At 48.8% G+C, this 24,848-nt stretch overlaps 7 protein-coding genes and 2 non-coding genes across 9 annotated transcripts; 5 read left to right on the top strand and 4 right to left on the bottom strand.

The window, feature by feature from the left end:
• The first annotated feature begins 24 nt into the window (after positions 1 to 24).
• BDQ94DRAFT_t246 lies at positions 25 to 136 on the top strand. Its single transcript has one exon. It is a non-coding gene; the product is annotated as a tRNA-Leu (tRNA).
• A 403-nt stretch (positions 137 to 539) lies between these two features.
• BDQ94DRAFT_163136 (transcription factor domain-containing protein) lies at positions 540 to 2,921 on the bottom strand (the record flags this gene model as incomplete). Its single annotated transcript, XM_026769681.1, has 7 exons — positions 540 to 765; positions 820 to 1,392; positions 1,448 to 1,623; positions 1,677 to 2,155; positions 2,210 to 2,574; positions 2,638 to 2,765; positions 2,823 to 2,921. The coding sequence occupies 7 exons, from the start codon at positions 2,919 to 2,921 to the stop codon at positions 540 to 542; spliced, it is 2,046 nt and encodes a 681-aa protein (XP_026620978.1).
• A 1,680-nt stretch (positions 2,922 to 4,601) lies between these two features.
• On the top strand, positions 4,602 to 9,156 carry BDQ94DRAFT_175109 (pleiotropic drug resistance family ABC transporter; the record flags this gene model as incomplete). Its single annotated transcript, XM_026772452.1, has 2 exons — positions 4,602 to 5,289; positions 5,357 to 9,156. The coding sequence occupies 2 exons, from the start codon at positions 4,602 to 4,604 to the stop codon at positions 9,154 to 9,156; spliced, it is 4,488 nt and encodes a 1,495-aa protein (XP_026620977.1).
• A 1,399-nt stretch (positions 9,157 to 10,555) lies between these two features.
• BDQ94DRAFT_184072 (serine hydrolase domain-containing protein) lies at positions 10,556 to 12,063 on the top strand (the record flags this gene model as incomplete). The annotated part of the gene is made up of 5 exons (XM_026774553.1): positions 10,556 to 10,589; positions 10,666 to 10,984; positions 11,046 to 11,226; positions 11,290 to 11,790; positions 11,845 to 12,063. The coding sequence occupies 5 exons, from the start codon at positions 10,556 to 10,558 to the stop codon at positions 11,986 to 11,988; spliced, it is 1,179 nt and encodes a 392-aa protein (XP_026620976.1). The 3' UTR covers positions 11,989 to 12,063.
• A 1,742-nt stretch (positions 12,064 to 13,805) lies between these two features.
• On the top strand, positions 13,806 to 14,975 carry BDQ94DRAFT_163133 (uncharacterized protein; the record flags this gene model as incomplete). Its single annotated transcript, XM_026769680.1, has 1 exon — positions 13,806 to 14,975. The coding sequence occupies one exon, from the start codon at positions 13,806 to 13,808 to the stop codon at positions 14,973 to 14,975; it is 1,170 nt and encodes a 389-aa protein (XP_026620975.1).
• Positions 14,976 to 15,953: 978 nt separating this feature from the next.
• BDQ94DRAFT_184070 (uncharacterized protein) lies at positions 15,954 to 20,226 on the top strand (the record flags this gene model as incomplete). The annotated part of the gene is made up of 4 exons (XM_026774552.1): positions 15,954 to 16,978; positions 17,121 to 18,004; positions 18,043 to 19,742; positions 19,789 to 20,226. Exons 1-4 carry the CDS (start codon positions 16,008 to 16,010, stop codon positions 20,224 to 20,226), a joined length of 3,993 nt encoding a protein of 1,330 aa, XP_026620974.1. The 5' UTR covers positions 15,954 to 16,007.
• A 727-nt stretch (positions 20,227 to 20,953) lies between these two features.
• Positions 20,954 to 21,727, bottom strand: BDQ94DRAFT_175105 (uncharacterized protein; the record flags this gene model as incomplete). Its single annotated transcript, XM_026772451.1, has 1 exon — positions 20,954 to 21,727. One exon carries the CDS (start codon positions 21,725 to 21,727, stop codon positions 20,954 to 20,956), a length of 774 nt encoding a protein of 257 aa, XP_026620973.1.
• Positions 21,728 to 21,984: 257 nt separating this feature from the next.
• Positions 21,985 to 22,890, bottom strand: BDQ94DRAFT_163131 (SDR family NAD(P)-dependent oxidoreductase; the record flags this gene model as incomplete). Its single annotated transcript, XM_026769679.1, has 1 exon — positions 21,985 to 22,890. The coding sequence occupies one exon, from the start codon at positions 22,888 to 22,890 to the stop codon at positions 21,985 to 21,987; it is 906 nt and encodes a 301-aa protein (XP_026620972.1).
• A 1,553-nt stretch (positions 22,891 to 24,443) lies between these two features.
• Positions 24,444 to 24,551, bottom strand: BDQ94DRAFT_t244. Its single transcript has one exon. It is a non-coding gene; the product is annotated as a tRNA-Met (tRNA).
• Between the last annotated feature and the right edge of the window lie 297 nt (positions 24,552 to 24,848).

Genomic DNA, 24,848 nt, shown 5'->3' with positions numbered 1-24,848 from the left:
AATAGACACCATTCAACATCTCAAGGCAAGATGGCCGAGTTGGTCCAAGGCGTCAGGTTAAGGTCCACCTTAATACCCAGCTTCACAGCTTCCTGATCATCGTAAGATGGCGTGGGTTCGAATCCCACTCTTGTCATACATTTTTTCTTCCTTCACCCTATGTGTTGGTCAAGACACCATTTGGATTGGTGGTGGATTTCACTGTCACTTATTTAATAATATTTGACTCTTCTTTCCTTTTCTTGTTTTTTTCCCCCCTTCTTTGGTTTCCCTAGGACTATGCTTCTATCTACTTTGTAAGCAGAAATGTAGTTGTAACCAGCAATGCCTTTATATGCAGGGTCCAAGAATTTCATGGTTCCCGCCTGACATTCCAGGCTGTATGTCTTTCATTGCCAGTCATTCCTCTCTATAATTCGCCCGTGCAGTTCTTTTAAATCTCCGAATTCAACCGGGTATCATTAACAGTACACTGGCAATTAGATGCGACCGGGGCAAGATAGCAAGAATAGTACTGCCGAGGATCTCCCCGAGCACCCTCAGACACATTCCTTCATTGCCCTCTCAGCGAGCGAGCGAAACTCGGCGCAATTCTTCACCAACCGCTTCATCCCTTCGCTAGTAGTGCCTGCAGACGTCGAAGATAGAAAAGCCTCCGCCTGATCGAGAATCCTCATATTGTAGATCTGGCCAGTGTCGCGGGGATTGCGAACGATACTCGAGGCTAGTGTTTTTAATGCAACGGTGGGGAAATACATCGTTAACCTAGTACGTGAATATTAGTGAAAAATGTCGGTCGACAAATCAAGTTGAACGTACCCAAGGGAGATGTCATCCTTCGGGAGATACTTCATCAAGCCGATCGAAGCACGCGCAGCCTTAGAGGTCAGGGACGCTGATAGCAGAACCCTAGGATTGGATAGAGAATCGGGGTTAATGGTATATCCAGGATGGTCGGATAGATCCTGAGCGGAATTGATGCCGCGTGCGGCAATTAAGGAATGAATGGCGATCATGCAGTTGTGGTATGTGTTGTGCATGTGTAGGAGGACGATGGACATTGGGGTCTGGCGGAAATGGAAGTGTGTTGGTGATTCGGGCTGGAATTCAGATGGCAGACTATCTTTCCACGCTTGTAATTTCCCATCCAGATCTCCGACCGCGGCGAGGATCTGATGGAACGGCCTATCCGCAGCTGAAGCGGAGTAGAGGCGCTGGTAGATTTCGCCCCTGATCTGTGCAAGTTTGCAGGCTGATGCGAAGGCGCTGAAGCTCCCCGCCTGGTCCGTTCTTGGTAAGGAGTAGACGAGAAAACCCGGTGCGTCTTTTGGCAGAGCTGCGCTGATCGCTTCGTCATTTTGCACCGGAGGTTCACCGAATCGAAAGGAGATCCTGGCTATGTCAGCTGGGGCGTACGGTAGGAAGGCTGGAAGATGTAAGGGCATACTCTCTATCGAGACAGTAAGCAAGCCAAAAGACTGTCTGCCGATCCTGTTTCTCTTCATCGGTGAATATCGAGATGCCTTCGGTTGTTCCCAAGCCTAACTGGTCGCTAATATGGATAGCGACGGAGATCAAAAAGTTGCAAGGGCGTGCAGCCGATGCCGCCATAAAGAGAACAACCTAGATGAACATCAACGTTAGCTCTCCGAGGATATCGAAGACTAGGAGCATACCATCACTAAAAGAGCCTGAAGACCCCGCAGATCCGGTGGACCCAGATAAAGCTCGTTGACAGCCTCCAGAGCATTCTTCAGAAGGAGCCAGCTTTTCTGATGATCTGGTTGCTTGGAAACCCCATTATCCGGAAGCATGTAGGCAACTGCTAGGACCGCATTCATAATAGCCCATTGACCTGGACTCTGACAGCGCATATCAAGATGTGCTTTTTCAAAGAGAAGGATAAGGTCCGACCGCCTGAATAAAGGGATTGTGACATTGAAGTCGTCCAGATACCTTTCCACAAGACGTACGATATGCTCTTGGGGCGGGAGAGGGCAGAATACTCTCCTGGGAGATATGCAATGGAGTGGATAATCAGCCATGAAACCATCACGCTCCTCTGTTAAGACAAGACGTGTTAAATGATCAAGGGATTCGCCGCCAGTCTTCTCTGCTATCCATTCTAGCCCCTCTCGCGAGATCATCGAAAAGCCTGAAATGACATTAGACTTGGAGAGTATGAAAGAAAGTCCTCGGTTCAGCTTACATCCTGAGTTCAGTATACCCCCAAGATATCTCGGAACGTTAAAGCATGGTATTGCCGCTTGTGGCTGAGTTGGTTGCCCAAACATATTTGGTATATGAGGGCTTGGCGATCTGCTTGCTGTGGGATGGGTCGACCCTGGGGGCGGGCTCGTGTAGATGTTACCCCAATCTGCATCATCGGCATCCTCAGCCACCGGGCTACGATCCGTCGGACTGGATGATAACCTCAATGGTGAAATATCACCAACTAACTCCGACGACGAAGGACCAATTATGGTATCATTTTCGCCCACGGTGAAACCAAGGTCCTGGAGACGAGACTCCATGCGCTCAAGACTTCCTTCCAGATGATTGATCATCGCCTGCCTTTACCGAGCGAGTCAGCCCCTATTCGGTTCCATCAATTCTTTGTAGAGTGATGAGCCGGACCTTCGTAAGTTTGCCTGGTATCTCTGCAGATTCCTGGTACAAGCGATCCCCATCTTCTCGCATTGCGAGCACTTGGGTTTGTTGGAGAGATCGCATTTTACTTTCCTGCGCTGACAGGTATCACAAGCCTAGTTATACCTTTATTAGTGTGATGGCAGTCTTAGTTGAATATGTTGGACCCCCACCTTTCGCCGCGTGCTCTTTCTGCCATCTTCCTTACTTGAATCTAAAGGATAAGAGTCTTGTTGGCTAGAGGTGGGATTACTTGGGATGAAAGAGTCCATGCCCCTGCTGGTACTGGGTGGCCCATTCATTGTCGGCCTTGGACATGATAGAAATCCACCAGGGACAGTGGAGCAGGGGGTTAGCTTAGCCTGGGAACTCGGGTTGATAAGGGAAGACAGCGGGGAAAATTGCGTTGAGTGGGAGCCCCTTTAAGGAATGACTCTTCAGATCACCAAGCAACCGAAGAGGACTTTTCCCCTTGTCTAAGCTGAGATACCCAGTCTGGACCCTGGACGAAGGATGTTAGATTGAGGTGATCATTTTGCCTCCACAGTAGCACAAAAACGCTTTTTCTTTTTTTGGTTTTTGTTTTATTGACAAGATGATTGTTTGAAAGTTAGGGGTCCCGCCTTCAAACCAATCTGATACACGCACAACTTTCTGCTCGGAAAGTCTTGAACCCGATATCAGGGCCATGGAAGGGGCCCATTCGCCCTATCCGAGAAGGGCTGGGGAACGTGTGGCGGACCTCGAGGAGAGAATGCCCACTTGGTGTCACAGGGTGTTTTGTGCTGGTACAGATATTGATTATATAATAATACACATGAATCTCTTGAGGCGCTCATCCAATGGGAGTTAAGGATGAACAACAGCTAAACCGAAATAAACCGTCTTGGCGCGCCCGGATGCCGGAAGTTCGCTGCAGACTGTCACAAATAACGGTATTTGGGGGGTAACAATACCAATAGTATTGCGTTTTTCTCGCCGCCGATCGTCTCCATCCTCTCCTTTCTGTGTGGCCAGACCACCCCGTACACTCGACCCGAGCATGAAGGGAACGTGACAATCACGTCTGATCTATCGATTTACCGAATGCTGGTGCGATCGGTCGAATGCAAGATGAACACTTCAGCTGACAGCAAGACTGGAGCAGACGCCAACAGCGTCGAGTCGCGGTCTTATGGCTGGCCGGTCTCCACTAAACAGACGAAACACCAGCAACAATCCGAGACTTCAGTTTTCACGGGTGCGAGTACAACCGTGATCCGGCTCATTCCACGTGTATCAGCAATGAGCGAAGATCGCCCTGAGCCATCCATGGAAGGCCAGGAGAGTGAATTCGCCCGACCGCGAGGCCCAGGGATCTCCCGTTCCCCGAAATTGGGTCCGCAGTATGCTGGTTGGTTCGGAATCCGGAGTCTCAGCACGACTTCAAGACCCAAACCAGCAGAAATTATTAATCAGAAATAGGCTTCTAACTTTCGGGTGGAAACCGTTACCTCTAGTCTGGCGGATATGATAGGGGGTCGCCGACACAATCTGATTCGGGTCCCCGGAGGTTCCCTGTGCACGCTAGGCAGATCAGATGGCTAAAACCATTGCGAATCTTCTGTCTGTCATTGCAACAATGGAGATCGGGAACTCCGCGAGCGGGTCCCTGGAACTTTCGTTTACCGAAGACTAGACCTATTGCCTCAAGCATTGTGGACCCCCGTCTTACCCTCAGCTAGGGAGTTACTTGTAGTTATATAACCTCCACTACCTGCTGGCTCCCTAGTCTGTCCCCATCTTCGTTAAGAATTGAAGGATTATCTCACTCAACTAGGTGGACTGACTCGGTTTCGAATTAATTATCAACATCTACTGTGTGGTTTGTCCCTCGAGCACCGCAGGGCTCAACGGTCGGTGCTTGCTCTTGGTGGATGACAACAGCAGCGTAATTCCGAACACAAGCCACCATGTCGTCGTTCGTCGCCACGACAAATCCCAACTCCTCCCGGGCACAGGCTGTGGTCAGCCATAACCTGCCACAACTGCAGGGCAGCCCAGACTTGGACAACGCAATCCATGGACCCCCCGGGAGCGCATACACCGAGAAGTCGGAGCAGAGAAGCGAAGATGACGAAACTTTGCAAGGAAGGGAGGAGAAGATAGAAGCCCGGGTGGGCGACCTTGCTCGCCAGCTCACACGCCAATCGACTCGATTTTCTACCAAAGGCACACTTGATAATCCCTTTCAAGTCGACGATCCGGAATCGACGCTCAACCCCCATAGCCCCAATTTCAAGCCCAAAGACTGGATGAAGATGCTTCTCGCCATCAGATCTCGTGACCCCGAGCGATACCCTGACCGGGCAGCTGGTGTTGCTTTCCGGAATTTGAGTGTCCATGGATTCGGGTCACCGACTGACTACCAGAAAGACGTCCTGAATTCACTTTTGGAACTGGGAACCCTGGCTCGCCGACTAGTCGGAATGAAGATGCAAAAGATCCAGATTCTTCGTGAATTCGATGGGTTGGTGAAGAGTGGGGAGATGGTCGTTGTGCTCGGAAGACCGGGTAGCGGTTGTACCACGTTCCTCAAAACGATTGCCGGCGAGATGAACGGTATTGAGATGTCTGAAGACTCTGTACTCAACTACCAGGGTATGTGGCTCGCTCGGAAGGTTATCCATTGACCGCGTGGTTGCTAACAACGGTTGTCAACATCCAGGTATTCCCGCAAAAGAGATGCAGAAGTCCTTCCGGGGTGAAGCCATCTACAACGCCGAGACCGATATCCACTTCCCTCAACTCTCCGTCGGTGATACTCTGAAGTTTGCTGCCCTTGCAAGGGCCCCTAGGAATCGCCTCGAGGGCGTCAGTCGGCAGCAATATGCAGAGCATATGAGAGATGTGGTCATGGCCATGCTTGGACTGTCCCATACGATCAATACTCGGGTCGGAAACGACTTCATTCGCGGAGTCAGTGGCGGTGAGAGGAAGCGTGTCAGTATTGCAGAGGCAACCCTCAGTCAAGCACCACTTCAGTGCTGGGATAACAGCACCAGAGGTCTCGATAGCGCCAATGCCCTGGAATTCTGCAAGAACCTAAACCTCATGAGCAAGTATTCCGGAACCACGGCTTGTGTTGCTATCTACCAGGCGTCTCAGAGTGCATACGATGTGTTCGACAAGGTGACTGTGCTCTACGAAGGACGGCAAATCTATTTCGGACGAACAACGGAGGCCAAGCAGTTCTTTGTGGATATGGGCTTTGAGTGCCCTGAGCGCCAAACCACTGCCGACTTCCTTACATCCCTCACCAGCCCATCGGAGCGCTTGGTCCGCCCAGGTTTTGAGAACCGTGTCCCTCGTACTCCCGATGAATTCGCGGCAGCTTGGAAACAAAGCAGTGCTAGAGCAGCTCTTCTTAGGGAAATTGAAGAGTTTGAGCAGCAATATCCGATCCATGGCTCTTCCTATGATGCTTTTGTGGACGCCCGGAAAGCCATGCAGTCAAAGAACCAGCGCGTCAAATCCCCCTACACGATCTCGGTGTGGGAGCAGATTTCCTTGTGCACTGTTCGTGGATTCCAACGTCTCAAGGGAGATTCCAGCTTGACTGTCAGTGCCCTGGTCGGTAATTTTATCATTGCCTTAATTGTGGCTTCAGTGTTTTATAACCTTCCGGATACTACGGCAAGCTTCTACTCCCGCGGAGCTTTGCTGTTCTATGCAGTTCTCTTGAATGCTTTCTCCAGTGCGCTCGAAATTTTGACGCTTTATGCTCAACGTCCAATTGTTGAAAAACAGGCGCGATATGCATTTTATCATCCTTTTACAGAAGCCGTGGCCTCCATGCTATGCGATACACCTTACAAGCTGCTAAACTCGATCACGTTCAACCTTCCTTTGTACTTTATGACGAATTTGCGCCGTACTGCTGGTGCCTGGTGGACTTTCTGGCTCTTCTCGGTGGCCACCACCTACACCATGTCCATGATTTTCAGAACTATGGCTGCCACCTCACGCTCTCTCTCACAAGCGCTCGTGCCTGCAGCTATTTTGATTCTGGGAATGGTTATCTACACTGGTTTCGTGATTCCCACTCGCAATATGCTTGGATGGTCCCGTTGGATGAATTATATTAACCCCATCGCCTATTCCTTTGAAAGTTTCATGGTCAATGAGTTTTCTGGTCGCCAATTCGAATGCTCCAGCATTGTTCCTTCTGGCCAAGGGTATAACTCTGTATCCATGGACTACAGGATTTGCTCCACGGTCGGTGCCCAGTCTGGATCGACGATCGTGGACGGAACTGCCTATCTGAAACAAAGTTTCCAATACACCAAAGGGCATGAATGGCGCAACTTCGGAATCTTGATCGCCTTCATGGTATTCTTCTGTTTTGTCTACCTTGCTAGCACCGAATATATCTCCGAGGCAAAGTCTAAGGGTGAAGTCCTTCTGTTCCGCCGCGGCCACCAGCCAAAGCTTCCGCACGGCGAAACCGACATGGAATCATCTGCTACCCCTGGCGGTGCTGTCAAAGGCGACGCTCCCGCCCAGGACTCGGAAGTCCGCATCCAGAAGCAAACGGCTATCTTCCATTGGCAAGATGTGTGTTACGACATCAAGATCAAGGGTGAACCCAGACGCATCTTGGATCACGTCGACGGCTGGGTGAAGCCCGGTACGTGCACCGCACTGATGGGTGTGTCGGGTGCCGGTAAGACGACATTGCTTGATGTCCTGGCTACGCGTGTCACGATGGGAGTTGTTACGGGAGAGATGCTTGTCGATGGACGGCCCCGCGATCAGTCATTCCAACGCAAAACCGGCTATGTGCAACAACAGGATCTGCATCTACCTACTTCTACCGTTCGCGAGGCTCTCCGCTTCAGTGCTTTGTTGCGTCAGCCGGCGCATGTTAGCCGCGCGGAGAAACTGGAATACGTTGAGGAAGTGATCAAACTCCTGGGCATGGAGCCTTACGCGGATGCGATCGTCGGTGTGCCTGGAGAGGGTTTGAACGTCGAGCAACGCAAACGACTGACGATTGGTGTCGAACTTGCTGCGAAGCCGCAATTGTTGCTTTTCCTGGATGAACCTACTTCTGGTCTTGACAGCCAGACTTCATGGTCTATCCTCGACCTTATTGATACCCTTACTAAACATGGACAAGCCATCCTCTGTACCATCCACCAGCCTTCTGCTATGCTGTTCCAGCGCTTTGACCGATTGCTCTTTTTGGCGCGTGGTGGAAAGACGATCTACTTTGGTGAAATCGGCGAGAATTCAAACACACTGTCCAGCTACTTTGAACGCAACGGCGCCCATCCATTAGCTGAGGGAGAAAACCCGGCAGAGTGGATGCTTGATGTTATTGGAGCAGCACCAGGTTCTCACACAGACATAGATTGGCCAAAAGTATGGAGGGAAAGTCCCGAGCATACGAAAGTCAAGGAGCACCTTGCGGAACTGAAATCGACCCTATCTACCAAACCCCAGGATAACTCCGACCCAGAAGCTTTCAAGGAGTACGCAGCATCATTTGGTGTCCAGCTCTATGAATGCTTGGTCCGTGTCTTTGCCCAGTATTACCGCACGCCGAGCTACATCTGGTCCAAGACTATCCTCTGTGTTCTGTCCGCCCTGTACATTGGATTTTCGTTCTTCCACGCTCCCAACTCCATCCAGGGCATGCAAAACCAAATGTTCAGTGTGTTCATGTTGATGACTATCTTTGGTAATTTGTGCCAACAGATCATGCCACACTTTGTCACTCAAAGATCGCTCTACGAAGTCCGAGAACGCCCATCCAAGTCCTATTCCTGGCAGGCATTCATGACGGCCAATATTTTCGTGGAACTTCCATGGAATACCTTGATGGCCGTTCTCATGTTCGTCTGTTGGTACTACCCGATCGGCTTATACAACAACGCGAAGCCCACTGATGCCGTTAATGAAAGAGCCGGTCTCATGTTTTTGCTCATCTGGGTCTTCCTTCTCTTTACATCGACCTTCGCCCACATGATAATTGCAGGAATCGAGCTAGCAGAGACCGGAGGTAATATCGCGACGTTGTTATTCTCCCTTTGCTTGATCTTCTGTGGTGTCCTTGCGACTCCTGATAACATGCCTGGATTCTGGATCTTCATGTACCGGTTGTCCCCGTTCACGTACCTGGTATCTGCAATGCTCTCAACAGGCCTTGCTGGGACCACTGTGACATGCGAAGCCGTCGAGTATTTGTCTTTCAACACGCCCGGAAACCAGACGTGTCAGAACTATATGTCGTCGTATATCAGCGCCAATGGGGGTTACCTGTTGAACCCATCGGCCACATCAGACTGCCAGTTCTGCACTATGAGCAGCACGGATACCTTCCTTGCTCAAGTGGTTAGTTACTTTTCGGATGCCTGGCGCAACTTTGGCTTGATGTGGGTGTATATCGCCTTCAACATCGTCGCGGCGGTGGGTGTTTACTGGTTGGCTCGTGTGCCAAAGGGCAAGATGGTGTCTAAGTGATCTGTGTACGTTGTGTCATCCCAACTGTGTGATGGCAGTTCGGGATTCCTTTTACCCTTCAACATCATATATTTCAAATTCCAATCTCTTTCAAATTTCTTTCAACTTCACTGTTCATTGTACGATCTTTAGAAGATTGTCTATTTGCTTTTCTCTTCGTGTCGCTCGTTTCCCAGTTGACTGGCCTGAGATATACTCTGTGCGCACTCACTGGACCCACCTTTTTTTGTTGATTTCGATTCTGTTCATGCTGTATACTTTCTCTTTCTTCAACAGTTGTACAGATAGAGCTACATACTATTAGACTTAGACTGCAACAGCAATAATCAACTCTTGGCTTTACATCCCACCCCCGCCCTAATACTAGATATGTTGAATTACTACACTAACATTAAAATTGACTTCATATAGTCATGGTCTAACATCTGTCATACGCAAATTATTACGGATCAGTAAAAATCTAAAGATAACCCACTATGACCCAACTCCCCTCAGCTTTCTCACCCAAGGATGTTCCGCACTATGGCTCGGGATCCCAGGTCGAAACCGCCTCATCTGCAAATCAACCGGTGCATTACACACCAAACTAATGCCATCCCACCTCCATCGAGGCGGCCTGTTAACCTTAAGATCAAGCCGCGTCCACGACTTGGCATTAGTCGCGATATCGTCCAGGTGAGAGTTCCCACCCCTGATCGTGAATGAAAATGCCAATCTCGGCCATCTAAACAAGAGCAGGCCTGTTACTAATGTTGGTGTTGTTGCCTGTAATAGGCTCCAACACCAGGTATGACTTTAATAATTGGATATCCCGATGGTCCGCGCAATAGCTCTGACTCTGTCAGTCCGCGTCTGGCATTGTCTCTGAAAGCGCGTGGGGCGGCCGAAAATTCTCCGCCCAATCAACCAATCACTTTTTCGCCCGAGCCACGATCATCGCGAACCGACCGAAATAGGCAAAAAATTCGAGAGCGAGCGGATACCCTAAGGCAACGGCGTTCCCCGTTTTGTCTCACTTTATCAATGGGTATCTAATAACAGAACTATTATCGAAACATGTGGCACTTTGCGGAGTACGAGGAAAAGCGGGAAATATTACATGGGGTTATGGCAATCTATTCCATTTAGGGCAAAGAAAGTTTCCTCATTGGGTCAGATCGCGAGCCCTGGCATTTGTTGATATTCTTGGGACTCGAGGATTACTTTGACTGGTTCGGCGGTTTTCCCATCGCATCCCAGCGGGATATGGTAGAAAAAAAGCCTGTCTGCTGGAGTGTAACGGTGGTGGATTTGGTGTGAATATTAGAACTCTTTCACGTAACTCAAGGAAAAACGCGTTCGTCACTAGAAATACTGGATTGCAGACCGATTTTGTCATCCGCAACGTTCATCTGCCATAATGACTTCGTTTGAAGAGAAGGTAAACTTGCTCCGTCAGTCGTCTGAGAATGGCAGGAAGCCCCTACCACGGGTTACACTAGGAGCTATCAATCGTGATGGTATGAGCAGATAAAACTGATTATGTCTTTTCCCTTCTGTATACGTACTGCTTGCTTACACCATACAACCAAGGTTCCTTGCACTATGCTAAGGCATTTGGAGAGGAATCTATAGAATCCACCGATACAGATGCCGTGCATTGGGTGGCCTCGTGTACCAAATTGGTGACTACCATTGCAGTAATGCAGTGTGTCGAGCGCGGTCTACTAGACCTGGATGGAGATGTCGCCAACGTATTACGGGAGTGGGCGAGTCCTCAAATCTTGACGGGCTTCGACGAAAATGATAATCCTATCTTTCGGGCAGCCACCAAACCTATTACTCTACGGTATCTCACTCTCTCTCCGGATTGATGCAATATTTGAATCAGGTGTACTAACGGCTACAAGACGCATGTTAACCCACTCCAGTGGTATGGGGTACTTCTTCATGGATCCTCTCATGACTCGTTATCACGAACTGCAGGGAAGCCCACCCGTGGTCCAGACATTACGCCAATACCAATTCTTACTCTTCGAACCGGGAGAACGATGGATGTATTCACCTGTTATTGACTGGGCAGGAGTAGCAGTAGGTTCCAACGTCCCGCATTATTCATGAATTTTATAAATTGACAATAGATGATTTAAAAAGATTGAGCGAGTCACTTCTATGAAGCTAGGCGACTACTTGCAGCGCCATGTTTTCGATGTTGTTTCCGTGAAGGATGCAACGTTCCATCTCGAGCAGAGAGAAGACCTACGAGCCCGCAAGGTCAAAGCTTGGACGCGAACAGATCAAGGACTGGAAGAAGAGAAGAATCCAATCTTCCTCGACCCCATTGCTGAAGATGTAGGAGGAGGCGGTCTATATACAACATTGAGCGAAATGCTCAAAATTTGTCAAGGCATACTTACGGCACAGTTGCTGCGTCCCGAGACCGTTAAGGAGATGTTCCAACCTCATCTGGAGAGTGTTCAGGGCCTCGAAAAGCCGGAAGATTATTCGTTGGCGTCGCGCAATGCCATATGGAATGCTATCCCATGTGACACACCGGTGGATTTTGGGATCGGTGGCCTGCTCAACAGATCCAGACTCCCGCAGGGTCGAGAAGCATATTCGCTCTCGTGGTCGGGAAAACCAAATTGTTACTGGGTTGGTCATCCAATACCTATAATTAACCAATCGTATTTGACTAACATACTGTAGTGGATTGACATCAAAAAAGGAGTTGCTGGGATATACCTTTCTCAGCTTATACCGACCGGAGATCAAAGTGCTATTGAACTGCTGACCGAGTTCGAAAGATGGGTGTACTCGCGTATAGAGAATCTGGATTGCACAGCAAAGTAGACAGCAGACCTAGGGCCTCAAATACAGTAGGTTCAGAGATTACTATGGCAGTTTTAGGAAGATTGTAAATATCAAGGAATTTCTGTTATGTAAGAAGATAATCCAATGTTAGCGTTAGATGATCAGCTTTGACTCCAAATCAGTCATCCTGTATCAGAAACATTTTGTAATCTACATATCCTATTTCAACCAATTCTCTAAGGTGTCTCAGAGATATTCAGAGTTTTTTGGAGTATTAAAGGAGGTTGTAGGATTTTCGTGTTTTTATTTTAGTATAGTTTCGATTTTGTTGATTTTATTCTAATCTTTAATCTTTAGTTTTCAATTTTGTATTATTTCATATCACGTGCAGAGGCTAGACCGGTTAAATAATTAACCTTTAAGTTTAATCAGTTTTAGCTTAAATGATCACGGGTACGAGTTAATTTTGAGTCAGGGTTCCTCTAAAATTATCTCAATAAGTAGGTTTTGTAGTTCCAGGCTGACACTGCCACGCTAATTCCCGAACGTGTCGCATGTGGGTGCCCAGCACAGTCCATCCGCGCTTGTTCTCAAACGTACCAAATCTTTGGAGGGCGCACATTCTTGGCGGTTTCATCCCTTGAGGCATTCGCACGTTATGTTCGCTTTCTAACACTGAGCGACAGTTCCTCGCAAGTAATATCTGGCCTAGGACTGGGGTTGTAGGTTGTAGAATGGCACAGTCCCAAATCATAGATATAGACCACAGCACTTGTGACTTTATCAAGAAAGCCATACATGTGTCCCATGAGCCTTTAGCACTGGTATTTCCACCTCATACAGCAGATGGCGTCAGCCTTGGGCTCTAACTAGATCTAAGACAGCGGCAGCAACCTTGTCAGGATTTGATGAACTACGAGCGGGTCACGAACTTAGCTCGCCGTCATCTTTACTGCTTTAGGCAGTTGAGTGAAGAAGTATTTCTGTACTCCAATCAGACATATTCTATGAGTCTTGGTGTTTTAATTGTCTCACACTTTTTGATGGATCTATTTTTCTCCGTGAAATCACCGAGGATGAAGCCCATTTAGGTTGTTTATACTAGTGGCCTTGGCCTTCTTGATCTTTTATAAGCCAATCGGAGAGAGTTGGCGATCGACGATGGGTTGGCGGGTGTGTCTCCCAGCTGCAGGTATGAGATGAATCAAAGCACAGCCATGAAGACGGAGGTTGGATTTCATTTTCCTGAGCTGGAGCTTGTCAAAGCATCCTGTACATAGCTTAAGCAATGAATCCCGGGGTCAGAACCTTAACATGGCAGAACTGTCTGCAAGGGTCCAAAAAACGTGCAAGGACCATGAAGCGAGGCACTAGCCTCTTTTCAGACGCAATTCAGGTACGGCGCACTTAAGCCACCAGCAAACCCACACGATGCTCCCCAGGCAGCCACAAATATTAGTCAATCATGGCTGTGTATATCCACTTTGGCTACGTGGTCCCTGCTCCAGGCTGTCATTTACTGGACCTCAACGGGCCCTAAGTGGCCGGCCCTCAGCCTAGGGGAGCATTCTTTCCGTATTCGTATTTGACCTCGGCAGGATCTTACTTTGGTGCAACCTGAGACAAAGAAGCTCCAGGAGATCAACATAAACGGCGCAAAGTATATACAGAGCCCTGATTAAAAAAAAAGAAAATAAAAAAAGAAAAAAATTAAGGGGGGGGGGGGGGGACTGCTGTGCTGTGTCATTAAAGAGACAGATGTGCTCCAGTATAACTGGAGGTAGCTTGTCTTGCACTACTATGGTCTCCCCCGGAATATTAGCAACTGCAAACATTACCACATCTGCAAGCACAGAATGGCGATGCTAAATCTGGTCCTTTCTGCTTCTTACCTCTATATATTTGGTACTATATTCTTTGACATCATTCACTATCTTCTACACCAATGGTCGAGATCTCGCTGGCGAATCCTCCGTTTTCTTTCTCGCTGTCATCAATACCACCACCTCTACTACCCCCGATCCCTTCAATTCAATCAGCGATATGCCAAACCGAATGCCTTGATTGCTCTTCCCCTCGAGCTAATATGTCAATTACTTGGAAGTATTATCGGCTGGATCCTTGCTACCATCCTGAGTTTACATGTTAAACACCTCGATACGAATGCCCTCTCTCTCGTCCTCGTCGTGCAAACCATTCGCTCTCTTTTTGTTATTATCAGTAACGGCCAGGACTCCAATCATATCGCCCTTGACAAAGTACCGAAAGATCATAGCTGGGCGTTCGTGGGACCGGAGTACCACTCCTTGCACCATATCTACCCAGATCGGTATATGGGATCTATGGTGAAACTGTTTGACTGGGTTGCGGGTACTGCATACTCTCTAAAGAACAAGACGGTGGTCATGACGGGTGGATCGGGGGCATTTGGACAAGCGATGGAGAAGCAATTACTTGCTGAAGGAGTCAAAAGCATACACAAGCTGCAGTTCGGCAAGGACTGGAACAACGAAGACTTCTCGCGCGTTGGACCTACCCTTGAAGGGGCAGATATCATCATTCTCGCGCATGGAACAAAGGGGTCAGATGCCATGGACTCGAACTGCACCTCATCAGTCCGTTTAATTGAGCTGTTCATGCAACATATGTCTGCACAATCTCAGAGAACCAAAGTTCTACCAGAAATCTGGTACGTCGGCAGCGAAGCGGAACTGCATCCGGCTTGGGGTGGACCTGAGATGGTACGATACACTGCGTCTAAGAGAGCATTCTTACCCTACGCACGTGCTCTGTACAAGTCGGACAAGGTTATATATCGACATATCGTCCCTGCAGCGTTCGATTCTCGCATGGGAAAGGCGATTGTGTCAGCTGATTGGGCTGCGCGGTGCACAATGTCGTGGATCCGACGGGGAGCTTATTATGTCCCGGTTACATATACGGGGCTCGCATATTTGAACTTTTTCAAGTTCTTATTGGGGGTGTCATCAGATTTGAAATGGATGGATAAGATGGGGAAAGCCTAGGAGGGTGCGCAACATAGATGGCGTACTTTGGGGTTTTTTTTTTTTTTTTTTTTTTTTTTTTTTTTTTTGATATTTTTCTTGTGTATGCAAACAACTTTTGAGGCTTTCGGCGCATAGCAAATCTGGAATAGACATATGCAATAGATAGTCCTGGACCGCAGCAAACACATTACGTTTCTCATTGCTCTCATTTGGGATTATCCTACTCAGTATGAGTTGGTTCCATTGTAAGCAACGGGAGAGGTACTAAATGCGTTGTGAATGTTATACACAAATATTGTAACCTCCAGACCAATATGGCTGATTCAGGTCCACTGATGCGCTCCTTGTGTGATATCCCTCAATGAATGAATTGGTGGAAATCCGAGCATAAGCAGCTCTTGTGAATTCCGATCGTCAATGCTCAGATTCCTTCTCTGGTCCCTTGTTCCGCCAACCAGTTCGATGAATACCAACGTGGTACATACAGCCCGTCGCAACCAATTAGGCAAAAAGAAAAACTATGAAGGAAAAACATACAACAGAAGGGATTCGCTGGTGGTCACCCACCCAACTACTAACCTCCCGGCGTGTGGCTTAAGTACGGCTGAGCGGACGGGAAGCCCTGTTTTCCACACCCTATGGTCGTATGTATTGAGCTGAACCCATATGAAAATTGATATGGGGTAGAATATCAGTAATTTTCTTCATAGATGCAATCCTATACATGCAGCACCCCGAACTCTGAGGGCTTTTGCCAAGAACGGAAGCACAGGTTGGCAGTCGTCGTGGGCGCAAGGCAGGAAAACACCTCAGCTCTTTTATCACAAGCAGCCAGCCAAATTACGATGATAAGATTAGCCCGCGGGAAGGCGCAGTTCAGAGCTGCGCTAAAACATTTACTCGCTGCTGCGCCTTCCCCATATAGGGCATAGTCGCATGCGCCGGCGTGTATAAACAAACCGAATCTGCCACTACGGACTGGTCCCCGAATAGCACCTTTCTTCATCTTTCTTTTTATTTCTATTATCGTGCTGCCCATATATCCACAGAATGTCAGTCGAAGCCTCCCACCCCTCCAGTCGTGCTAGTTTCGTGATCGCAATCATATGCCCACTTTCCCCGGAGGCGCAAGTCGCGATACCCCTCTTTGACAAGGTCTATGACAGAACTGTCTATGAGAAATATGGGCCTGTGCGGAATGACCCCAATCACTATACGCTGGGCCGCATTGGCCGTTACGATGTGGTTCTGGCCCACATGGGTGGTTGTGGGAAAGCCGAAGCATCCAGCGTGGCCAGTCATATCAAACAAAGTTATCCGGGCATCGAACTGGCCCTGTTGATAGGGATCTGCGGAGGAGTGCCTTACAGGACGAATGTGGGTCCAACACAACCGAGGAGAGATGTTTTTCTTGGCGATGTGATAGTCAGCGGCGCGATTATTCAATATGACTTGGGGAAAAAGTTGCCGCACCGATTTGTGCGCAAGAAGACTTTGGAGTCCAATCTAGGTCGAGCGAGTCAGCAGATCCGGACATTCATTTCCACCCTAGAGGCACGTCATGAGGAGATTTCCAAGGCCCACCGGAAGTATCTTCAGACTATACAAAATAGCAAGGATGTGCCATATCCTGAACCCAATAGCGACATCTTATTTAAGCCTGAATACAAGCATCGCTCACACTGTCAGTGTATGCGTGTTGTCAGCGGGGACGAAAGCGTTGTGGACCGCCGCCGTGTGGACTCCGATAAGATTCCCTATATCCATTTTGGCCGGCTTGCCTCGGGGGATACCGTGATGTGCTCTGCCAAAGATCGAGACAAGATTGCCAAGCGCGAAGAAGTTCTTGGATTTGAGATGGAAGCGGCCGGCGTATGGGACAGTGTCCCTTGCATCCTGATCAAAGGAGTAAGCAACTACGCTGATAGCCATAAGAATGATACATGGCAATATTACGCCGCTGCAAGTGCAGCGGCTTGCATGCGTGCTCTCCTAAATCAGACTCCCATCTCGAACGCGACGTCATCAGCGGGCCCAGGATAGGGTATGTAAGCAACCATTGTATCCTTAGTTACAAGTAGGCTCGCTTAGCTGCGTCCATTAATAAACGTCATTTGACTTTCCTGCAGATACACTGGCTCCCTAGTTAAACCCGCGAAAAAGACCCGCAGAGCCCTCTGAGGTCTACAGTAGCGAACGGGAAAAAGCGTACCTTGACTTACTAACTTTCCCCCAGGCCCAGTATCGCCTGGATGAAATCCTGGATGCCCACGATACAACATGCGCTTGGGTATTAGAGCGACCCGAATTTAAGACGTGGATGTGCGGGGAGGATTTGAAAAGCCACGGAGGTTTTTTCTGGATTAAAGGGAAGCCAGGAGCCGGAAAGTCGACGCTCATGAAATACCTTCTTCCAAAGGCAAAGCGATCTAAAACTGACACAGTCATATCTTCTTTCTTCTTCCATGCCCAAGGGGTGGACTTGGAGAGGTCCACTGTGGGTATGTATCGTTCCCTCTTGCACCAACTTCTCTCGTCTACCGCCATTTCATCAAGTGCCAAACAGCCCTACTTCAACCTTGCAGCGAAGATGCTAAGCCAAGATGACGGGATAACTTGGACGATCAGAGACTTGAAGCATCAGCTCTTATCGATCATCCGGTCGCTGACCAACCGCTACGTGTTTGTTTTTATTGATGCTCTGGATGCATGCGACCAAGGCGAGATGGGTGACATGATACCCTTCCTCGAGCACCTGGGACACTCTTCGAACGCATGCGGCGTTCATTTGAGAATCTGCCTGGCAAGCCGACACTATCCACAACTCAACATTGAACGTGGCATTGAGTTGGTCCTGGAGTACCAGCAGGAGCAACAAGGCGACATGCGAAAGTACGTTGAGACTGAGTTAAGAGGGGGCAAGTCCAAGATGATCCAAGAAATCAGAGAAGAAATTTGCGCCCGAGCAGCCGGCGTATTCCTCTGGGTTACACTTGTGGTTCGGTCGTTGAATGATGCGTTCGCCAAGGGCAAACTCCACGCCGTACGTCAACGGCTGGATGAGATTCCAGACGGCCTTGACGAGCTTTTACCGACATGCTGACCAGAGACACCAACGATATTAGCGATCTTATCTTCTGTCTTCAGCTCGTTTTATTTGCGCACCGTCCGTTATCCAGGGATGAGCTTTACTTCGCCGTCATGTTTGCGAAAGATGGCTTGATCAAAAGAGACGGCGAATGGCACATTGATCCCCACATCGAAAATTTCATCCTCAACATCTCCAAAGGCCTCGTTGAAACCGCCCGATCCAAATCACGCACTGTGCATTTTATTCACGAGTCAGTGCGGGATTTCTTACTGCGGCGGGACGGTTTCAGCAAACTTCAGGCTGGGTTGGGCGCGAACGCAGTCGGGAACGCCCATGATGAGCTTGCACAACTCTGCTTTCGATACATATGCCAATTCAAGTTGTTAGCCGCGGATGATATTCCAAAACTCTATGCTTCTCCACGTGCAGCAAAGATAAAGTACGTCGAGTCAGAAGCCCCGTTTCTCGACTATGCTATTCATAGCCTCCTACCTCACAGCAATGCGGCCGAGGCTGCAGGTACTTCGCAAGATGCCTTCCTGGAAACGTTTTCTTTGTCCTTCCATGACTTCAAGGACATCCGTAATGCCCTGGAACCTTATCACACCCGCCGATATAGCATTAAAGTGACGGCTCTGTATGTCCTGGCAGAATTGAATTTGGACCACCTCATCCGTCTAGAGCTCCTACGCACACCGCCGTTGTGGAAGGAAATGGGAAGGTATCACAGTCCAATGGGTGCAGCTGTCTACGCGGGTAACACGCTTGCGATTAGAGCCCTGCTTGGCTGCGATCCAAGTGCAAGTACCTCTGCCGACAATTCGCTGCTCAAGCCGGATGTTATTGATCGCATGAAGCATTATGTGGTTGGCAGCAAGCAAATTCGGATGCGATTAGGTCATTCGATGGCCTTGTTTCTGGTGGAGTACGCTATTGAACGTGGCCATGTAGCAGTATTGAAACTTCTCCAACAAACCGGCGAAATTGATTTGAACTACAAGCTCAATAATGGTTACCTGCCCCTTATTCATGCGGTCAGGTGTGCAAAAGCAGAAATATTTGAATTCTTGCTCGGCAATGCCGGAGTCAATCGTGGCAACCGAGATGCCAGGATTGGTACAGCCCTGCGTATTGCAATCAGCGAAGGCAAACGGGATATTTCTAATGTCCTACTTTACCATGCAATGAGTCGCCATTGGATGAACTCTTTCGGGGAATGTGCCTTCCATTGGGCAGTAGCCGGAAACCACGGGCCTACAGTTAGACGGCTCATTGGGCTTGGCTGCAACGTAGCAAACCGCGATGGAAGCGGGCGAGATGCCTTATCACATGCCGCCGAACAAGGCAAAGTCGAGATGGTGAGAATTTTGATTGAAAGCGGAATGGTGGATATAGATGGGAAAGACGATAAAGGAAGGACGGCTTTCTCATGGGCCGCAGGACCAGACAAATATAAGCTAAATCATTCCCCTAAGCCAAAACAAGACTGGGATGAATTGCAGAAGGAGGTCATGTATGTGCTACTCAGCACAGGATGCGTTGACGTGAGCTCCAGAGATGGATATCAATGGACGCCCTTATTTTGGGCTGTTAAGGAAGATAAGCCAGTAGCAGTGGACATTCTTCTTGAGGCCTCGGACACCGAGGTTGACTGCAAAAGATTGACTGAAAAGACGTCACTTTCGGTGGCAGCGGTGCATGGTGCATGGACACGTAGCCATGCTACGAAAACTCCTGCAGTCTGGCCTTGCGGATATCAATACTCAGGATAAATTCGGCCGAACACCATTATCTTGGGCTGTTTATCCATCCTGTAGTTCTCCACGCCCATCAGTGAGACCTTCAGCAACAGAAACCCCGTCATCTTACCCCAGGAGAGGGTATAGGCTAGAAGTTACATCGGGGCTTTGTGCAGTGCCGGTGCTGCTGGATTGGCCGACAATTGATGCCAGCCTTGCTGATTGCTTTGGCCATCCACCAATGTGGTGGGCCCATGTTTTCAGGATTCTTCTGCCTTCATCCCAACACGACGAGCAAGATAGAATTATCCAATTGCTCACAGCTCATCTATCTAAAAAGGATAAATCCATTAACAACGCGGTTCTGTCACCAGATAGGGAAACCTTGGATCGTGAGATCCAGCTGGTTGCAGCTTCCTATTCACCGTCTTATGATTGAAGGCGCCCTTGAAGCTTTCTAAGGACTGGCATATTGCTCCAACAATTTCTCTGGGGGCAAGGACCACCTATAAAGGCTCATGGAGAACTTTCCACTCATACAACTGAAACGAACATCGTGCAGTGATGAGGTTGCTTCTTTGCTCGTGTACATAATCACATTCAAGCAATAATAACTTATCAACCTCAAGGACAGCAGCGAATGACACCCAGGATCAAATCTACTAGGCCCACACTTTATGTCCTTGTTATAGATGAAAGTGCAATGTCGATTCGTCCGCAAAGGCGTCCTTGCCCCAGGCTTGCAGGAGACAAAAGACCATCGCCTTCGCACCTGGCTATCCCCTTTCTACTGTTTGACAGTACCAGATACCTATATACTGGTCTCTATTCCTTCTTATACCAACTTTACTTATATTTAAGCCGTCTGGTTTAGCTATATACCAAAATCGGCCATGCTTTCGACCACCAGGGTACGAGCTCAACCGCCGGCCAAGAACATATGGGCTCAAAGACTGGCCGTGGCGTCGTTCGTATTTCGGGGTTGTTGGAGACCACGATACCCAATCCAACCGAAAATAAACCAAACTCAAAATCTACGTACGTGGAAACTACTAGTTCGAAGAAACATTACAGAGACGGATCACCGCATTCATCCTCACGTAGCGAAATGAAGATCGAAGCACATACAGACAACAGATGCTGTATCCCGTCAAGATAAACACCAATTACTGTCTGTCACCAACCAATTTATGCATCATCTCTTCTCTCCAGCCCCAACCCAGCGCAAACGAAGCTCCAGGGCCAAGCGTAACCGTAGTCCCCACCAGTCCCCCAACAGCCTTCAACCAAGAGAACGAGACCCCAGCATCTTTCAATTCTTTGAATTTCAACGTGAGCCAAATGAACCCACTAGCCATGGATATCACTTCATCATACTGGAGGAACCTCGCAATCCCGTCAGAAAATGAGGTGACAGGCTCCAAGTGGCCTCTCAACCCGGGCAAAAAGGCACTAGCGAACGAAGCATGATCTGGCGCAGAGTATCGAGCGTGAAGGTACGTAAGTCCAGAGAGCAAAGCGAACGTGCCATATGCGTACCGGGCGTAACGCATACTCTTCTTACGTTCTTCCTTCTGTTGTGTCTTGTTCTTACTTCTGAAACATGTCTTGACTAGACGATGCAAGGGAGCCTGTAGCAGAGGTACTACGACAGGAAACAGTTGCCAAACGGCATTGTACGTGCGCCGTGATTCAACCGTTGGAACCACAAAGTTCGCAAATGTGGGTAGATAGTATCCCACTAGCATAGCATACACTAAAGAGCTTGAAGTCTCCGGCGCTATCTGATTAGCAGCACAGATGGCACTCGTGCCACCACCTGGACGGTCTTTATGAGGGACATCCCAGTGCGGGAGAAGGTTCTCTTTAATGGGAAGTGGGTGACGGTGGTTAGCGTCACCAAGTTTCTGTTCAACGGGAGGAAGGAAAAACGACAGCATCGAGGCCAAAATTGAGAAGAGCGAATTCAAGGAAACTGGGCTACCAGTGAAGGGCAGAAGACAAATGCAAAAAGAGAAAAACATACAACAGAAGGGATTCGCTGGTGGTCACCCACCCAACTACTAACCTCCCGGCGTGTGGCTTAAGTACGGCTGAGCGGACGGGAAGCCCTGTTTTCCACACCCTGTGGTCGTATGTACCGGATTGTTCTTTATTTCACCCTATGTAGAGCATTAAACTATCTCCAAATGTTTCTTTAATTCAACTTATCCATCCCATTGAGCGAGACATGCTCCATTCCAACCCTCACCTTCTCTTTCCAGTCTTCTCTCCATCTTGTCAAAGGTGGCCGACCCTCGACAAGATCGGACGTGGTCCAGAGAATACGTTTTCTATCCAGCTCCTCGCTAACCTCATTATCCGGACAAAGAATATAAAACCGTTTCTCTGCCATTTTCTCAACCATGAAATCAACCACCTCCTCCGGCATCCACGCCCCTGCGGGCTTTTCTCGAAACGCAGCAGTATGAAAGCCAGTGTACGTCCACCCTGGAATCAACAAATGAACGCTGACATTGGGTGCAGCCTTAGCCATATCGAAGGACAGATGTTCTGCAATAGTCCGAACAGCGGCTTTCGACGCGTTATATGCCGGGTTACTTGGCGGGTTCGTGATTCCCTGCTTAGACCCGGTCAAGACAATTGCTCGCTCAGCTTCATTCTTATTATCAACTGTGATCACGCTGTCCAGGAGTGCAGCGAGCCCATTTGTGTAGCCCAGAGTGTTGACGGCAAAGGTCTTCTCGAAGTACTCCGCGTCATCCCAGAATGTTTTCCCTTCCTGGGGTGTGAACCCGGCTCCGGCATTTAACATGAGGAAGTCGATGCCCTGTGGGTGGGATGATTTGATCTGCGGCGCTAGCTGTTGCCATTCAAGTCTTGAAGAGACGTCGATAACATGGGTTGTGATCGTGCTTGTTCCTTCCGGTGGGAAGTGGTGCTTGGTGATTTGCGAGAGTCTGGTGGCGTCCCGGTCGAGGAGCACGAGGTTCATACCGTGGGAGTAGCATCGCTGAGCTGTGGCGAGGCCGATTCCGGATGCAGCTCCTGTAATCAGAGCTGTTGCGCCCTTACGGAAGATTGAAAGCGTGGCTGGGGTCATGGTGGTTCGCTAGGTGTATAGATGATAGTTGGCTTTAAGGATACCGACCTGAAGTGGGTGGTTCAGAACGGCACACGGGGTTTTAAACTCCTCGCATATTTACAGAGTTCGAAGAGCGGATAGTCATGACTAGACCCTGTGCTTATAATCAATGTGTTTAGTGTCCTGTCTAACACGTCCTACCGGGGGTTAGTGGAGGAAGCACCTTACCCCTAAGGGATACTACAGCGGGCTGGTTTATCTTCCAGCACATCAAGTTGGTCAGTTGAAATTCCAGCTCCTCAAAATATAGATGAATTAACTGCCATACTAGTCCTGATTACAACCATCGCTACCTAAATCGACACAAGGTCTTTCCGAACTTGAGTCTCGAGTCTCCACCGCGGAAGGGCATTAGCCGTTAGTTCCACTGCGGAAGAGCATTACCCGCAACCCTGCCCAGGCTCCGATGAAAGATTTCCAGGGTCCAAGTAGTCCAATTAGAGCCTTAATACGCTTCTGAGAACAGGAAAGTACATCGATCATTCATCGCTGGGGTTGGAGGGATTTGGTACACTGGATATAGATGCAAATTCCTGTCCGATTGTTCCGACTATGTTGAACCTGCGTTGCATAGACAGGTGCCTCGAGGACATTGGGGAAATCATTAGAGCATGAGCAAAGTACGAAACCCTTGAAGTTCAAGCTAGCGCATGCTATGCAGTTATTTCAAGTTGCAAAATAGGCACCTCACATAGATCGATCTTGGTCAACCCAGCGTCAATCGCAATGCTTGATTCCAATTCATGATTTGTCCTGCTCCTGCTTTGCCAATACCTGAAGATCCTCCGTTAAGCCAGCCGGCTGCTTAAGCGCCGCAAGAAGGCCTCTATCATTGCGCTCTTCGCAAATGTCCCTCGGAGGGTTTAACCCTGCATAGCAGATTTGTGATGTCGCATAATCTCACCGGGGAAGTGGTGCTGGGTGGGCACGCTGTCTCCAGAGCCGTGATACAAGCTAAAAGGCCTGGAGAGCAAGAGATTCTCGAGTTGTTCTTGGTTGACAGCTAGATTTCCAAGTGCACAACCCGGCCGCACTGAGATTGATGTGTGGTGATGATTGGCAGCGCAGCGTGGACGGACTTCACCTGGGCACATTGTATGGCCACGTGGGAGGAGAGTATCCTATACGCTGCTTCAATCGAAAAAAGGTCGTGTAGCAGATGACGACAGGGCTGGCAAGGGTTATGAGGAGAGAAAGTGGTAGATCATACCTAACAATGACCCTGTCCACTGATTACTATGTAGTAGTACTAGTGGTACTAGTAATTGAAAAATATATATTTGCGAGTTACTAGTAGATGAAGATCAGCTTCATTCACCCTCCAGTCGGCATGGTGGATCGGGAAGAAAAAAAGGCTACTATGTGGCAAACGGAATGTCTGACAATGCATCTGACTACGAAGGACGGCTTGGCAATGGAATCTAGTGGGTGTGGTTAATTGATTTAATTGATGAAGGGAAGAAAATTTGATTGTACTTGGGGAAAGCAAAAAGAAAAAGAGAAAAAAGATCTGTCCCGAGGGAGGTTCGAACTCCCGGCCTTGGGATCGCATGGAAGTTATGCTTCCACGTCATACTGTAGTATGAGACCCACGTGATAACCAACTACACCATCGAGACGACTTGTTGAAAAGAGCTCAGTAATTTAGCCCTCTATACTAACAGTGACTAGAGGTAGAGTCAATCATCCATCCGCGCCATCCTTTCTCCTTCCTCCATCCCCAACGAATGTGCATGTGGATGATAAGGTTGAGTAAGCTTACATAGTCATTAACGAGCGGGTTTAGGAGAGGGATATGCTTCAACCTCTCATACTCTCCACCCTAACAGATCCTATCTCATTTCTCCATTGGGAAACTCCGAAAGTCCCGATACGAAGCCCATGGTTTACCGATGGCGCCGTCCTTGGCTGGCACG

The sequence above is a fragment of the Aspergillus welwitschiae genome, assembly GCF_003344945.1.
Source record: "Aspergillus welwitschiae strain CBS 139.54b unplaced genomic scaffold BDQ94scaffold_50, whole genome shotgun sequence".
Taxonomy (NCBI): Eukaryota; Fungi; Ascomycota; class Eurotiomycetes; order Eurotiales; family Aspergillaceae; genus Aspergillus; species Aspergillus welwitschiae.
The sequence above is the reverse complement of the archived record's forward strand: the minus strand, read 5'-3'. Positions and strand labels throughout refer to the sequence as shown.